The 18372-nt window shown below is 41.3% G+C and overlaps 1 protein-coding gene across 4 annotated transcripts in view; it reads right to left on the reverse strand.

Moving 5' to 3' along the window:
- The window catches only part of CHCHD3 (coiled-coil-helix-coiled-coil-helix domain containing 3), a 174960-nt gene that overhangs the window by 26774 nt on the left and 129814 nt on the right, over positions 1-18372 (reverse strand). For all 4 annotated transcript variants that reach the window (XM_054088959.1, XM_009563405.2, XM_054088943.1 and 1 more), the window contains one exon: positions 10774-10844. In XM_054088959.1, coding sequence (XP_053944934.1) covers positions 10774-10844 — 71 coding nt within the window. The remainder of the gene's footprint in view (positions 1-10773; positions 10845-18372) is intronic.

Below are 18372 nucleotides of genomic sequence, written 5' to 3' on the forward strand. Positions count from 1 at the left end.
CAGCCTGTCCTCCTATGGGAGGTGCTCCAGCCTTTGGATCATCCTTGTAGCCTCCTCTGGACCCGTTCCAACAGCTCCATCTCCTTCTTATGTCGAGGATTCCAGAACTGGACACAATACTCCAGATGAGGTCTCACAAGACAGGAATAGAGGGGCAGAATCACCTCCCTCGGCCTCTTAATGGTATTTTTACAAATCTGATTTTCTGAGCATGACAGCACTTTGTAACAAAGCTTATGATTTGGTAGTATTTCCCAAAATGTTTAATGTTTACTTTTGGCTTTATGACTGTGATTTAACTTAGATGGAGTCTAAGCAGAATGACTGTGGTTTATTTTTTTCCTTGATTTAGCCCAACACTATTGGAAGGGGAGGGGGGGAACCGGGAAGAAATGGTTAATTAAAAAGTAGCAGCAAATGAGCTGTAATGGAGGTGTTGTGAATGTAAATCAGTGACGCTCGATGCAGCAACAGCAGCATCTGTGCATGCAGCTTCCAAAGTAATGAGATCGTGCTGATGTACTGGCATCCTGCCTTGATCACTTCATCTTGTTCAAGAGCTCTGATGGGAAAACAAAGGTCGGTGGCACTGACCTCGCTTCCCACAGCTTGCACACGCACAAATATTAGCAACTGATCAAGGATTGCTGTCTTTCCACCCTGTGATTTCAGAACGGATGGTTACATAGTTGGAGGCCTTAACTAAACAGATAGCACAAGCTTCTGCAACATGAAGTGTCATGTTCTAACACGTAAAGGTAATTGGTGATTCATTCTTCACCCTGTAACCAGGAACAGGTGGATGCTGCTTAAAAAAAATATACTATCAACTCTGCAAAACATGCTTCCTTCCAGAAAGGGAGATTTGCTGCTGTGTGCTCCAAAGTAGGGGCTGTGAGATTTGTAGGCTTTGAGCCTACAGATGGCTTGGTCTCATAAAAAAACTCCTTAAAAAAAAGTATTTGTAAATCTCAGCAACAGTAGATTACAAAATGCAGCACAAATTAATAATAAAAAGAAGAAACTGTGGGTTTTGACCTTCCTTGATTTAATACTGTAATTGGGAAATCATTTACTCGGATTTATACAAAATCCCAACAAAGGCTGCTTAACGCATTAAAACAAGAGGCTTTAGTCCTTGAAAGGGAGCACGAAGCCAGATGTACCGCTGCAGAGCGTTACATGCCAACTGCGCCGCAAAGAGTCAGTCCTCGTTGGTCACGAGCAGCTCAGGAAACTGCAGCCAGCAGCAAGAACTGCCCTTAATGAACGCATCCATCAATTTTCAGGGGACTTGGTTGATTACCAGCACACAAACCCAGGGAACACGCCAATTTAACTGCCAGTCACTGACGCATGAAGGAAGAATTTCACTCACTTGCTTTCATAAGGATGTCTATAAAATTACTTAACGTGTCTATGTAAGCAAATATAGAAAAGTTGTGGTGTTCAGGGCCTGTAGAAATAGGACAAGGGGTAATGGTTTTAAACTAAAAGAGGAGAGGTTTAGACTAGCTATTACGCAGTATTTTTTTATACTAAGGTTGGTGAAACACTGGAAGAGGTTGCCCAGAGAGATGGTAGATTCCCATCCCTGGAAATATTCAAAGTCAGGTTGGATGGGGCTCTGAACAACCTGACTGAGTTGAAGATATCCCTGCTCACCGCAGAGGGGTTGGACTGGATGACCTTCATGGTCCCTTCCAATCCAAACTATTCTATGATAAGCCTCACTTCCCCACATCTCCAACAGCTCTCTGCAAAGGTCAGGTGGAGGAAACTCTGAAGACAGCCACCAAAGAAAGAGAGATTTGAAATAGGCCTCACACAGTACAGGATTAGCCAGACATCGGATCCAGACCTTGATTTCTCCTGGACAGAAGTGCCCACAGAAGTGGTTGCAGGGCTGAGCCCAGACATGGCATAGAGAGCTCAGATAAGTTTTCCAGAAGCACAAAGCTGTCTACAAAGTCTTCTTTCAACCCAAATCATTCTATGATTCTGGAAAATGATGATGTTTTCCTCTTCAAACACATCAAAAAGACTCACCTGAAGAGGAAAGCTATGTTCAGAAAAAATGCACGCTTGCTCACATAGTTATCTTACTAGAACTTCATTCTACTATAACTACCCTAAATTTCAGAAAATATTTTCTTATTTCAAGTACTAATCCATATAAAACAAAAAAAAATTCCAAGTCAAGCAACCTGATCCCGTGGGGGGTGTCCCTGCCTATGGCAGGAGGGTTGGAACTGGATGATCTTTAAGGTCCCTTCCTATCCAAACCATTCAGTGATTCTATGACGTTGTGCTTTACTAAAGCTTTATTAATTTTAAGATTGCTTTCTCCATTCTAGACTGTAAAGTATCTAACTGTGTAAAAAATTGGTGACAGCCTGAGGGGAGCTCTAATGAATGTACCCATGATTTCTAGAAAGGAAACAAAAGAAAGAAAGGGATTAGGGCAAACATGGAAAGAATTGGCTTGGCCCTCTTAATTAACGTGCTAGCTAATGGAATTAGATATTGAATCTATTGAATAATGGATTTTAAAAGGTAATATAACTGCCAAAAAATGCATTCAGTGCTTCAAACCCATCTCCTTGACCAAATAAGCACAGTTAGAGTTCATATTTCAGCTTATGCCTTTCAATGAAAACACACATCCCCTTGCAAACAGAGTCAGTATTCTGGGCTTAACAGAAAAACACACAGACATTACACAAGAATCCCCTACTCCCACTTCGTTCAGAATGAATCTGCATCTAGCTAAAAAGCACACAATTAATATTTTATCCAGCTCTGTTGAGTACTCTTATTCCTAATGGACTGTTATTGATCAAAGGAAGAAAGCTAAACATCTCTGTTGCTGTCGGGAAAACTAAAGTTGTCATTTATGAAGTGATCACCATTTCATAGGTAAATGCACTGAATAAATGGTTTATAGAATTCGGATATTCTGAAGCTGTTCAAAGGATATCCTCTTCTATATGTTTATAGGCTGGAGAGCAACTTAGACAGGGTAACCTCTGACCACCAAAGTCCCTTTCAAGCTAAGCTGGTGAAGCAATAGGCAACTCTGTCTGAAAGGCAGAAATGCATCGAATCAAAGAATGTTTTGGGTTGGAAGGAACCTTGAAGATTATCCAGTTCCAACCCCCTGCCTTGTGCAGGGACATCTCCCACTGGATCAGGTTGCTCAAAGCCTCATCCAACCTGACTTTGAACACCTCCAGGGATGGGGCAGCCATGACTTCTCTGGGCAACCTGTGCCTAATATCCAGTCTAAATCTACTCTCCCTTAGTTTAAAACCATTACTTCTTGTCTTGTAACAACAGGCCTTGCTAAAAAGTCCATCTCTATTTTTCCTGTAGTCTCCTTGAAGTACTGGAAGGCTGCCATAAGGTCTCCTCACAGCCTTCTCTTCTCCAGGTTGAACAACCCCAGCTCAGCTTGTTCTCATATGGGAGGTGCTCCAGTCCTCAGATCATTTTCCTGATCTTCCTTTTGGATGTACAAAGCAAATAACAGAGATCAAAAAGATGTGTAGTCTCTCAATCAATCTCTCTTCCTACCTGAAGCAGCTGTATGGATTCTGAATCCGGCCTAGTTTAAACTTTAAACCTAAGACGGGTGATAATATCACCTCCATTCTGCGAAACACCATTTATACTTCACTTGTTAAGTGTAACGCCGTTAGGTATCAGACAACAGCACTGCTTATGTCACCAAAAGCAATTCCCACTGCTTTGTCACCCTCTGCACCTTGTCAGCACAACTGTTTGTGCAGCTACGCAGCCTCAGGGAACAAAAAGGGGATAGGGTGGAAGAGCAGAAGGAAAGAGAAATCTTCGTGTACCTCTGCCGCTAAGAGAAGTGTTTTAAGCTGAGTTGATGGTATTTAACACTGTGCACTACTAGCAAGATCTACAAACATACCAGTCCTACACTAATTGGAGCTGCTGGAACGGGTTCAGAGGAGGGCTACAAAGATGATCCGAGGGCTGGAGCGCCTTCCATACGAGGACAGACTGAGACTTGGGGTTGTTCAGCCTGGAGAACAGAAGGCTCCAAGGAGGTCTTATAGGGATCTTCCATTACCTGAAAGGGGCTACAAGAAAGCTGGAGAGGGACTGTTCAGAAAGGCTTGGAATGATAGGACGAGGGGCAATGGGTATAAACTGGAGAGGAGCACATTAAGATTAAACATAAGAAAGTATAAGATTTAGATTAAACATAAGGAAGAAGGGTGGTGAGGCCCTGGCACAGGTTGCCCAGGGAAGTTGTGGCTGTCCCATCCCTGGAGGTGTTCAAGGCCAGGTTGGATGGGGTCTTGGGCAGCCTGACCTAGCGGGACGTGTCCCTGCCCATGGCAGGGGAGTTGGAACTAGATGATCCCTAAAGTCCCTTCCCAACCGACAATTTTCTATGATTTTATGATTCTATATGTGGCTAACTCAGCACCATCGTTCCCAGTGGGAATGTGAAAAAAGAATTCAAGAATACTACCAACAAAAGGCTCTGAGACCTTAGAGCAGCCTTCCATTACTTCAAGGGGGCTACAGGAAAGCTGGGGAGGGGCTCTTTATCAGGGGGTGCAGGGATAGGATGAGGGAGAACGGTTTTAAGCTGAAAGAGGGGAGATTTAGATGAGATCTTGGGAAGAAATGTTTTACTGCTAAGGTGATGAGGCATTGACACAGGCTGCACAGAGAAGTCGTGGCTGCCCCATCCCTGGAGGTGTTCAAGGCCAGACTGGATGAGGCTCTGAGCAGCCTGATCCAGCGGGAGGTGTCCCTGCCCATGGCAGAGGGGGTGGAACTGGATGATCTTTCAGGTCCCTTCCAACCCAAACCATGGTATAATTCTACCATCATCAGAGCAAACAATACTGAAACAACTGTTTCACGACAAAGCACTATATATCTGTAAGAGAAAAGCTTAATTCAGGGTATTTCTATTTAGAGCTCTTTGGCTGAGCAAAGTGAATTCAACTAGGAGGAGGCAAAGCCTGCAGGCTCTGTCCAAGGATTTCTAAATAGCTTTCTATTTTCTGTTACTGGAAAAATACTATGTAGTATTTCATAAATAATTTATAGTCTGTACTTTTAGCTTTAGTTTTGAAAAGCAACTAATGCTAATTAAGGTAGCAAAAGGAACTGCTAGGAATCTGAAAGTTTCTCACCAGTGGATCCGCACAGCAGAAACAAAGCAGAAACCATTTGCCTGGGTAAATCCAACATGCATTTCTATGTTACAGTAGTATGTGAGTACAACATGAGAGTTACTGAAGAGATCGGCATTAAGGAACTATCAATATCCCTAACTGACAAACAGGACAGAAGAGTCCCTTAAAAGCCACCATACATGCCCAACATCAGAAGGGCAACAAGAACAGTGAAATAAACCCACATTTCCCTGGTCTCAGTCCAAAGTTGTCATTAAAAAGCTTATTTTCTCCCTCCACTGCATTATTTTCAATGTCCAGAAAATTGGTATCAATGTTTGGTGAGACAATTCTATGCAAAGATCGCACTGTCACCATTATTCATTTAACGTGGCTTCATTACAAAGGTTCTCAGCTTCACTTCCCAGTTAAAAAAGGATATTAGCTAAAACACGACTTAAAGGAAGTACTCTTCATGTTTTTATGTATTTACAGAGAACCATCAAATATAACTGTACTTTAAATTTTATTTTCAGTAAACATTAATAAACCAAGCTTCACGGTACAAGAGTCATCAATTAAAGGAAGACACAATATTGATGTTCTATCATTTATTTCCATTCACTCTATCCTGAATCAACACCCCTGCTGATCATATTTTCAAGGCTGTAATAGCCTGTTGCCTGGCTATCACTGAGTTCTAACTTCCATCAGTAATCGGAGCAATGGAAATAACCAAGGATCATGTGAAACACATTGATTTGGTTTGTAAACCCATTGTTAAGACGTCTGAAATATGTGAAGACAGTACTGTGTGAAGCAGCCTGAGCAAATCCCAACCCCTTCTGTGTTTAATCAAATGAGCTCCTTCAGATCCTGAGACGTGTTCCTCCTGTACAAGTCTCATAGTAAGGGAATAAAGCTATCGAATCCGTAATTCAGGATAAACACCAAAGCTTCCAGAAAGAATCACAGAATAGTTTAGGTTTGAAAAGACCTTTAAGATCATTAAGTCCAATCATAAACCTGACACTGCCAACTCCACAACTAAACTATGTCCCTAAGCACCACAATCATACAGCTTTTAAATCCCTCTGGAGATGGAGACTTCATCACTTCCCCAGGAAGACTCTTCCAATGCTAGAGAGTCTTTTTGATAAAGAAATGTGCCTTAATATCCAATCTAAACCTCTCCTGGCACAACTTGAAGCCATTTCCTCTCATACTATCACTTGTTACTCGGGAGAAGAGATCAACACTCACCTCTATAACCTACTTTTCAGGGAGCTGCAGAGAGTGATGAGGTCTTCCCTCAGGTTCCTCTTCTCCAGATCAAACAGCTCCAGTTCCCTCAGACGCTCCCCTAATCCCTGTGGTCCAGACCCTTCCCCAGCTCCACTGCCCTTCTCTGGATGCACTCCAGCCTCTCAGTGTCTTTCTCGTAGTGAGTAGACCAAAACTGAACATAGGATTTGAAGTGCGGCCTCACCAGTGCTGAGTATAGGGGGGCTGATCCCTTCCCTACTCCTTCTTGCCACATAATTTTTGATCTAAGCCAGGATGCTGTTGACCTTCTTGGCCACCTGGGCACACAGATAATGCAAAGAATCCTCCATAATAATAGATCTTAATAATTTCATCTATAATAATATCAAAGTACAAACACAAATAAACCCATTGTCATGATGCAGATGATCCAGAATCTGGTCGAGACACAAGAGTTTAGAAGTGATGCATTGAGATACCAGGGAAAGCCTCACCCTTAGAATCACAGAATCATAGAATGGATTGGATTGGAAGGGACCATGGAGTCATGTAGTCCAACTCTGCAGTGAGCAGGGCCATCTTCAAGTGGATCAGCCTGCTCAGAGCCCCATTCAACCTGACCTTGAATGTTTCCAGCGATGAGGCATCTACCACCACTCTGGGAGACCTGTACTAGTGTTTCACCACCCTCCCCCTTAAAAAATTTCTTCCTGGTATCTAGTCTGAGTCTATCCTCTTTTAGTTTAAAACAACTTGGAAGTCTGTTATCTACTACAAAGAATCAAACCCCACAGAAGATAAAGTAAAAACATTTATTTTAGGCAGAATCTGCCCTATCCGCTTACTCTATTCCTAAATGAATAATCAAGATGTTACTTGGCTCTAGACACCACAGGGGAATAAAATGTCACCACCGCAGCTGCCAAACTTTCCGCTACCAGCCCTTCAAATTAAGGAAAAAAACCCACAATACAAATGTACAATTTGATTAGTTAAAGTTCAGATCTTTGCCCAAAGCCTGGCTCTTCCTGTAATATCGCATTCTTTTCTTCTTGTGTAAACTTCTCATTATAACAGAGACATCTTCATAATATAATAATTCTGGTTATAATGTAACTTCGGGTAACATAACTCCGACATTAGAAAAGGCAGCATGCTCTAGTAATGTTCTTTTAATGCAATTTGTGTACTGCAGGAACTGACCGAACCTGGTCATTTAGGATTTGATCAATGGGAATTAGTGCCTTAAAGAGATGAACCATTTGATAATTCAGAATTTGATCAATGCGAATCAAGACCTCACGGAGATAAAACATTTATCATGAACATTTTGAATATCAGTCTAATCCAGGAAGCGCCGGAGAAGGTAGTAAGCAGGCATCAATAAGGACTGCAGACAAAGTACAGAAGGCCTGCTAGTTCTCTGGGAGGCTTTGTGGATAGAAACTTTGTGGGATATTTGTCTTTTTCCCTTTTAATGGGGCAAATTATGCCTAAAAACTGATGAAGCCACAGCTGGTGTAATTTCAATGGCTGAACAGAGAAAGGAAAAGGAAAATCCAGGAAACATTTAAGTAATTAATACTGGGTATAAGGAAGAAATCCTTACAATAAGAGCGATGAAACTCTGGAACGAGTTACCCAGGGGGTGTAGAGGATGCCCCATCCCTGGAAATATTCAAGGTCAGGTTGAACGGGGCTCTGAGCAACCTGATCGAGTTAAAGATGTTCCTGCTTCTGCAAGGTCGTTGGACTAGATGACCTGTAAAGGTCCCTTCCATCTCAAACTATTCTCTGATTCTAATCATCCACTTCCCTATGCCCTTGAAAGAGGTGTAGCTTAAAAAAGTTAAAGAAATGCAAGTTATCACAATAAACCTTGATAACTAATTCCAGGCATGTTTAAAATAAAGTGAGACTATTCTGTAACACCACAATTAGATCTATTAATCTCGCACTTAGGACCTGAAATCACACTGACATGTAGCACATCGGTTTATGCATTAACAAAATTTAGCAGTTCAACCTTATTTAATTCTTCTTTTACAGCCAATTAAACATGCTCTTTAAACACCATTGCTTGAAACTCTGTCCTCAATCCTCACATGCAATTAAACTGAACATGAGAAGTGCCTGGTGACACCAAAAGAGCATCATCTTTAGGTTTCACTAAATCATTCATAATTTAGCCATCAAGTTACATACAAAAGGCAGTAATAAAATCACATCTGATGAGTTTAAACCTTCAATAAAAAGGCACAACATTTAAAATGATTTTATATTAAAAACCTCATATTTTTTAAAAATAATATTAATTTTTTTTGCGCTTTATGAAATCTACCACAATTTAAGTGTGTAGTTCAGATATCTTTTTCCCTTTATAAGGTTTTCTTTTTGTTTTTTAAGGCAATGGACCGAAACTTGAAATAATTGAGGACTTAATGGTTCTATGATAAAATAGCTTTCTTAAAATTCTTAGATATTGCGTGATGCTAAAGATTGGGTCTTGCTACATCAACCAGCTCCGTCTGAGCAAAAAGGAACCCAAACCCATTTGATTTAGTTAGGAAATTATTTATAACTTATTTATATGCTGGGCAGGTAGGAACCCAAACCCATTTCCCACCTCTGACCACAATAACCACCTGGAGCTATCAACAAATACTTCAAATCACAATAAAAGCTTGATTTAGAATAATGAAAGTGAGACTATGCAAGAATTAAATTTCAAAACCTGAAAATACTTCACTGTAACACCGGAAGGAGAGACACTCTCTTGATGGCAATTGCATCACAGGTGAAAAAATGACAGTGAGTAACAACATACCAGGCTCCTCACTCCAAATCAAACTGAAATCAGACCCTGAGTCAATGTCCATCCTGTCCCTCTTGTTTAAGGGAGAGATAAATTCTGTCCTGAATATAATCACGGAATCATAGAATGGCTTGGGTCAGAAGGGACCTTAAATATAGAGTCATAGAATAGAATCATTAGGTTGGAAAGGACCCACAGGATCATCGAGTCCAACCATTCCTAACACTCCCTAAACCATGTCCCTAAGCACTTCATCAACCCGTTCCTTAAACACCTCCAGGGAAAGTGACTCAACCACCTCCCTGGGCAGCCTGTTCCAGTGCCCGATGACTCTTTCGGGTATCATCCAGTTCCAACCTCCCTGCCATGGGCAAGGACACCTTCCACTGCATCACGGTGCTCAAAGCCTCATGCAACCTTGAGCAACCTTGATGCAGGGATGGAGCATCCAAGACTTCTCTGGGCAACCTCTGCCAGTGCCTCACCACCTTCACAGGAAAACATTTCTTTCTAATATCTCATCTAAATATCCTATCTTTCAGCTTAAAACTATTACCTTCCATCCTATCCCTGCACTCCTTGACCATCAATCAGTACAAAAATTTTATATACTTGATCCCTGGAGGTGTTCAAGGCCAGGCTGGATGAAGCTCTGAGCAACCTGATGCAGTGGGAGGTGTCCTTGCCCGTGGCAGGGGGAATGGAACAGGATTATCTTTAACGTTCCTTCCAACACAAACCATTCAATGTTCCTATGATACACTAGAGACTATTAAACAATTCATTATATTAATTGATAAAATTATTTTTATCTTACAGTTAAGAATTTTATTTATATCAGCAGCAGCTTAAAAGGGCCTTTTCTTGCTCATCAGAAAACAAAACCCAAACAAAAGAAAATCCCTCTGGAAACCAAAAAAATCATCACAGAATAATTCATTTTATAGCGCATTTCTCAGTTACTGTTGAGACTAAAAGGCTGTAAAAAGTTCTCTCTGTATCCTTACTAAAATGATAAATGGAACCTTCTGCCTAATGGATGAAGCAGCAGAGAGGGAAGAGTCCAAGGCTAAGGGTCAGAGTCACTTTGATCCATCAATTACTGTATCTTCATTTAACCATCCTCAGGACTAATGAAAATTATTTAATTTGACCTTCCCTGGTAAGGGCAAAGTGAAGTTGCTAATTTAAATTCTTTCACATCAACCAAGCACAGGACGAATACTATTGTAACGCAAAGCTGAAACTACATTTTTGGTGCTCAATTAAGACAAAAACTGTTAAGGAATATACGTTTACAAAATTTCACGCATCTTATCAAGTCAAAATTAACTAGTACATTACTAACTGCATCCAGTTTCTATCCAGCTTACGGTTACCACGCACTGGCTTGCAGATCATTTCAATAACCAGCACAGACCAATAGGATCTATGACAGAGGGAAGGGGAATTATTGTGAATTGTAATGTGGATAAGAACTCATCCGGCTGCCAGGCTCAAAGACAACAGCAAAAAAAGACTTACTTGAACCGAGCTGACACTTCATCGGCAGCTTTTTGGTATTGCTCCGTGGTAACTTTGTAGAACTGGGCACTCTGGAAAGGAGAAAAAAATAAAGAAAAATACAGATTTCATATAATAACATTTATATGCATGTTAATATCTAGCAAATAATGCTAATTTGGATGTTTTATCCATTTAAGTTGTTCCAAAACCCTCCATAACCTAACTCTCAAATCAAGTATTCTACAAAGTTTCAGAGATTACTTTTTGGGGTGTCTTTTTAAAAATAAGTGTGTCCTCTTAGGGAGGTTATTCTGCCCCTGTACTCAGCACTGGTGAGACCGCACCTCGAATCCTGTGTTCAGTTCTGGGCCCCTCACCACAAGAAGGATGTTGAGGCTCTGGAGTGTGTCCAGAGAAGAGCAACAAAGCTGGTGAAGGGGCTGGAGAACAAGTCGTACGAGGAGCGGACAAGGGAAGTGGTGTTGTTTAGCCTTGACAAGAGGAGGCTGAAGGGAGACCTTATTACTCTCTACAACTACCTGAAAGGAGGCTGTGGAGAGGAGGGCGCTGGGCTCTTCTCCCAAGTGACAGGGGACAGGACAAGGAGGAATGGCCTCAAACTGCATCAGGGGAGGTTCAGATTGGATATCAGGAAAAAATTTTTCACAGGAAGGGTCACTGGGCACTGGCAGAGGCTGCCCAGGGAGGGGGTGGATTCCCCATCCCTGGAGGTATTTAAAAGACAGGTAGATGAGGTGCTCAGGGCCGTGGTTTAGTGGCAGACAGGAACGGTTGGACTCAATGACCTAAGAGATCTTTTCCAACCTCGTGACCCTATGATTTTCTTGGTTCCAGATGGTTGTGCAAAGGAGCTGGCTTTTGGGGAGGAAACTCTAGAGAGAGTAAAAATCACATACTTAGCACTAGGTGCTGCTGGAGCATTTGAAGCTTCTCCATTGAAAAATATGACAAAAAACCTCCAAACTACCGAATCCTTACTTCCTTGCATGTCCTTGTTTGTGTTATTTACACCTATAGCCCCATCCAGTTTGCAAGTGCTACTCGAGTCAAACTACAAAGTTGCACAATTAAACTAAGTATGGCTTGACTTTTTCTTTTGCTTTTTGCTTTGATAATGCCTCTCACAGGGAGTTACTTTAATATTCCAAACTTCCAGGTCTCTTCAATCAGTTGCTAATTTTCGTTTACAAAATCAGGCAGCTTCATATTGTATTTTCATCTTCCAGGATGCTTTTCACTCAGTTCTACCAAATCATCCATTTCCAAAATGCAAGCAAAACAAGATTGAATCATCAAGCAATAAAACTTTTCTATACTTAAAAAAGGCAAAGTTTCTCAGTGGGATGTAGGATATTCAAAGACAAATGACTATAATGTTGTGATGCTTCATGTCTAGATAATATATACTTCGTATTTTTAAAGAGGTTTTTATAGCCTTAGCACAGTTGGACCTGAGATGTAATAATGATAGCACCTGGCTTCACAGCTGGAGGAATAAAGAAAAGCTAAAGCAGTTTGAAAGTTCTCTAAAACCATTTTTCTCTGAGTAGTGGGGCAAACAGGTCATGAAGATGTACAAAGGTTTTGTTGGTACTTGCAAGAGCTCTTCCATAGCTCTGCAGGTCTTGAGCTGCCCAGCATTGCAGGGAGTCATGTTAACATGGCAACAAAACTCTACAATCACACACTGCAGGATTACATAAAACACAGTTTGAATATTTATTTTAACAATCTACCTATTAATATCATGGTTAAAGGTTATTCATGCCACAAAAACGATTCAAACATTTAGTATACACGAATGGCACAATGCAGTCCATAGAAAGTGTCATTCCAATTTTATTTCGGGCAAAGTAAGCAGTTTTTTTATTAAAGATAATGATGTATGAAAAAGCAATATGCCTAAATCAATGTTAGGTAAAAATAAAATTACCACCTCCAAAACTCATAACTAGAGAGATCACTCTTTGGTAAAAGTCAAAGATCACAGAATCATAGAATTGTTAAGGTTGGAAAAGACCTCTAAGGTCATCCAGTCCAATCCCAGCCCAACACCACTGTGCCTACTAAACCATGTCCCAAAGTGCCCATTTATACACCTTTTGAACTCCTCCAGGGATGGAGACTCCACCACTGCCCTGGGCAGTACCTTCCAATCCTTCACCACTCTTTCAGTAAAGCAATTTTTCCTAATATCCAGTCTAAACCTCCCCTGGCACAACTTGAGGCCATTTCCTCTTGTCCTACTGCTTGTTACCTGGGAGAAGAGACCAGCACCCGCCTTGCTACATACTCCTTTCAAGCCAGTTGTAGACAACAATAAGTACTCCCCTCAGTCACGTCTTCTCCAGGCTAAATAATCCCAGTTCCCTCAGTTGCTCCTCAAAAGAATTGTTCTCCAGACCCTTCCTCAGCTTCACTGCCCTTTTTTAGACATGCTTCAGCAGCTCAACGTCTTTCTTGTAGTGAGGATCCCAAAACCGAACACTGCATTCAAAGTTAGTAAACATGTCCTGAGCAACATTTATCTGTGCCAAATCATGTTATGATGAATGCACGCAAGACAGCCCACTACGGCAAAAACATCGGGTTGGAACTCCAAAAGAGGCAGCGCTATCTACAAAAGCAAAAGGAAAACCATTTTTCATTTGCATTTGAGGATTTCACCTTCTAAGGTTATTCCTTGCAAATTATAATCTTGCAAAGTACAGAAATCACCAAAAAGAATACCAACCCCAAACAAGGGGAAAATTGTATTGCAAGTCTAATATTTTATCACAAATTATAACAAATTGCATAACCGCTTCTGCAGTCAAAGGTCACGCACAGATCACAAAGAGCACAGTGGTCTACTGCGCTCCAGCTTCTGAGATTCAGACCTAATAATTCATTTGTACTGGAATCAAAGGTTCCACACATGTGACTTAGGGTCATTTATTTTTTCATAAATCATCATTGGTCAGTAAGAAAATGAAAATGAAATTCTCCTCACACCAGTGACCCCCTTGCATTTAGCAATCCCAGCTGCCCAATGACAGTCACATCCAGGTTCCTTCAATGGAGAGCCAATCAATAGGCATGCGATCAGGCAGCAGAGCGACCACGGCGCGAGTGTGGACAGGTCACCCTTTGAGATGATGAATAGCTCTCTATCATCCTGCAGTCCCCTACGATGCTAACATTTACTATAATCTTATTTGGGCTGCGATTTATCTTTCTTCTGCCTGATCAATAAAGATGAACACAACAGTTGTAAGGATCGATTGCAATTTTTTATCATTTTCAAGCATGAAGGAGCGTTTCTGACACAAAAACAATACTCTGAGTGTACTTGTTCTACCTTTTAATTGCAGTTCAAGTGATCAACTGAGCTGCTATGTATGCCAAGAAATTTTAATCCTACAATAGACTCAAGCTATCAAGAAATCATTTGTTACCTTAGATAAAGTATGTTGTGTTTTTTGGATCAGCTCTTCCTTTGAAACCCATTCAGGTCGTCTTTTAGAGATATACTGTTTACAATCCAGAGATGAAGTTTCATTTTCAAAGTACTCCCTAAGAGTGGTCATTTCTCTAAATACAGAAAAAAATGGTTCTATAACATAGTACTGTCAACATAAAGAATTTCCCCAGTCTCCAGATAAATACATATATAGAATCACAGCATCGCAGAATGGTTGGGGTTGGAAGGAACCATTGGCAGGGACATCTCCCACTGGACCAGAGTGGTCAAAGCTTCATCCAACCTGGCTTGAAATCTCTCCTCAAACCCATCCACAACTTCCCTGGGCAACCTGTGCCAGTGCCACACCACTCTCAGCATAAAAGAAATGGTAACCTTGCATGGTTGCCCAGGGAGGTTGTGGCTGCCCCATCCCTGGAGGTGTTCAAGGCCTGGTTGGATGGGACCTTGGGCAGCCTGATCCAGTGGGAGGTGTCTCTGCCCATGGCAGGGGAGTTGAAACTATACGATCTTTAAGGTTCCTTCCAACCCAAACCATTCTATGATTCTATGACTCTACAATTAGTTACCACACAGGCAGCAAACCACTCAGAGGAGTCTTGTTGAAAAAAACTACAAAACCTCATAGTTTTTGGTCAAGTGACTAATTTCACATGTGAATTCAACCTAATTGACCTGAATAGGACCACTGCATATTAAGTTACTTATTTAAGTGTTTACGGCTCAAAGATAACACATAGGATGACCAAATCAAGGGAAAAGTATTATTTTCTATGCTTTGTATCCTTCTTTGAAAAGAAAGAACTGGATTTGTCATTTTTGGCGAATAAGTGCTATTTTAAGAGCTACTTTCAAAAAAGGGAAAAGAGAGAAGCATAGGCTGGCATTGCGGAAGAGAAGCTAAAGTAGAGAGGACATTAATTTTAATTTTAAATCCATCCAGTTTCCCTTGGTGAACACACAGAGCCAGAGCAAATCTAAATAATGCTATAATTCATATAGAGAAAAATGATATCTGATCAGGGGCAAAAGTATTTTCATCATGTTTGCCCCTGAAATAATCTTTCCCCCCCAAAAAAAAAAAAAAAGTGGAAGCAGAAGCTTCTTCAAGAACGTATTGTGGAGGAATCAGAGAAGAATTATTTTTCCAGACAGATCTGCTTTCAAAAGTCTGTGTAAGAAAATAAATTCCTACAGAACCCCAGGTCAGCTGTTTTGTCTGCATGTGGGACCTCAAAGCACAAGTGTGCGTTTTAGTCTCTGCTGAAAATCTTCAGATTTTCAGCCAGGTAAAGTTCTGAAAGATCTTGTGTCATCCAAGCTGATAAAAGGTTATGAAAAGAACCAGGAGAACTTGAGAGCCCTCATTTAATTTCACTACAGATACATCACCTATACCCACTATTTTATTACAAATGTGCTGAAACTGTTTTTACTGCAGACATACCATGACTTCTTTTTGGCATTGAAATTTTTCTTTTAAGCCCCTTGGCTCTTAAAGCCTTGAACAGATTCAATATGAGAGCAACATTCACGCAACCTATTTAAGTTTTTGGGTTTTTTAAAAATTTAATTTAATAGTTATGCAGTTAAGAGTTTATTTCACAAAGAAAAGGACGTGTGACTTCCATACAAAAGAAAGAAATGTGGCCTTTGCTTCGTGTTAGTGCTGTGAAAGACAAAAATGAGCACAGCTTGACTTCAGAGCAGCTCAGCACCTGCTCCACCCACCAAAGGAACGAAGAGCTTGGGCTGTTTGGCACCTTTGAGAATCAGGGGAGAATTTTTTAATTTAAAGACTTCTTTTTCCTTGTCATCCTCCCCCACAGAAGGACTCAAAGCATCGGCAGGCAAAGATTATCATGTTCCCTGAATGGGAAATTGGAAAGTTTTCTTTGCCTCTTTTTAATCCCTTTCTGCTGAAGTTAAGCTTTCTTTTATCCCTTAATTGAACTTCTGGCCATTTCATCTCAGTATCTTCTACGAACTCATTTGCGGATAATATGAAGCATTTTGGTTTATTCACTCTGTTGACACGCAGCCTGCGATCTATACAGCCTTAAAAGAGAAGATTTCGTATCCCAGAAAGAAGGAATACCTCTTAAGCCTGTAGAGTTGCTTCACAGGCTTGAATCCAGCCTTAAGACTTCCACAGTCCACATTCCATTCTGGTCCCATAAAGTAGGGATAAGAAGTAGGTGGGGCTGAGAGCACACCCAGCAAGTTTGCCAATGACACCAAGCTGTGTGGTGCAGTCAACACACTGGAGGAAAAGGATGTCATCCAAAGGGACTTGGTCATATTTGAGAGCTGGGCCTGTGTGAACCAAATGTCCAACAAGGCCAATGCAAGGTCCTACGCCTGGGTTGGGACACTCCTAAACACAAACACAGACTAGGTGGAGAATGAATTGAGAGTAGCCCTGAAGAGAAGGACTTGAAGGTGTTGGTGGATGAGAAGCTCAATACGAACCGGCCATGAGAACTTGCAGCACAGAAAGCCAACGGTATCCTGTGTCACATCTAAAGAAGTGTGACCAACAGGATATGGGACGGAATTCTGCTGTTCTACTCTGCTCTCATGAGACCCCACCTGGAGTCCCATGTTCAGTTCTGGAGCCTCAGTGAAGGAAGGAGGCTCCTCTGTCAAAGTGAGTCGGGAGGAGGCCACAAAGATGATCTGAGGCCTGGAGCACATCCTATGCAAGGACAGGCTGAGAGAGTTGAGGTTGTTTAGCCTAGAGAACAAGAGGCTGCAAGAAGATATTACAGGAACCTTCGATTACTTAAAGGGGCATAGAGGAAAGCTGGGGAGGGACTCTTGATCAGGGAGTGTAGGGACAGGACAAGCAGGAACGGTTTTAAGCTGAAAGAGGGGAGATTTAGATTAGATAAGATAGTAGGGAGATTTTTTTTTCCTGGGAGGGTGGTGAGACACTGGCATAGGTTGCCCAGAGAAGTCATGGCTGCCCCATCCCTGGAGGTGTTCAAGGCCAGGTTGGATGGGGCTTTGAGCAACCCGATCCAGTGGGAGGTGTCCCTGCACATGGCAGTGGGGTTGGAACTGGTTGATCTTTAAGGTCCCTTCCAACCCAAACTATGATCCTAAGTCCAGCACAGCCACCGCTGTCCCAGGAGACCTGGTACAGCAGTTGTGCAAAGGAAACCCATAGAGGAGGGTGTTCTGGATTCCAAGGGGGACCATGAGGGGTGTGTAACCAGTAGAACATGCCCCATTGTTAAGTAAACTATAGAGCAGCCCATATGGATTATAAATGCAAGATTAACTCTTAGAAGAAAAGACTTAAAACATCCAGTCATGCTTAATCTGTGAAGCTGTCACCAAAAGCAACAAGTGAGCAAGAAGAGGAGGAATTAGGGAAGGGGAAATAACAAAAGAAGGATAAGATTACCTCACGCAGTCTGCATACAACCTAGTTCCAAATGATATTAAATTACAGTTTTATAAATATAAGACCATTTCTATGGCATCTTTATTGGAATTAAAAACTTCTATTTGTCTCTGAATTGATTTTAATAAGCTATGGAAGACCAAGCGTATAACATCACACAGTTTCCCAAGCAATACTGCATCTCTTTTCTACCTCAAATGGTATTAAGATGATACATGCATGAAGTAATTTCTTCTGAAGTGTCATCAGATCAGGCCCTTGCTCGACTTTTTAGATAAGTTATTTTTTATACCAGTTATGACTTTTCTCATCTGATCCAGCTGCGCCACTCAGCCAACTGTTGCATTTTTCAACTCCAGAGATGAAACAAAGGATATTCAACTCTGCATTCAACATACAGCTTCTGACTTGTGCTCTTCTTGGGGTTTTTATGTGCTATTATGAACTCCCTTTTGAATGAGGGGATTGATTTGCTTTGGCTTTGTTTTGCCTTCATCATAGACAAGAACTCACTGGATGGACCAGAAAGTTCTCTGTATCTGTCGCAGGGCTGAAAATAGGTGACATTCAGCTTTTATGAAAATCTATTTCATAAATCCATAATTTAGTAGACATGGTGGTGTTGGGATGATGTTTGGACTGAATGATCTTAGAAGTCTTTTCCACCCTTAATGATTCTATTCAAATGGAACATCTTGCCATAAAAGAATGGCTGATGCCC

This window comes from Cuculus canorus, chromosome 1 (assembly GCF_017976375.1).
Source record: "Cuculus canorus isolate bCucCan1 chromosome 1, bCucCan1.pri, whole genome shotgun sequence".
Lineage (NCBI taxonomy): Eukaryota > Metazoa > Chordata > Aves > Cuculiformes > Cuculidae > Cuculus > Cuculus canorus.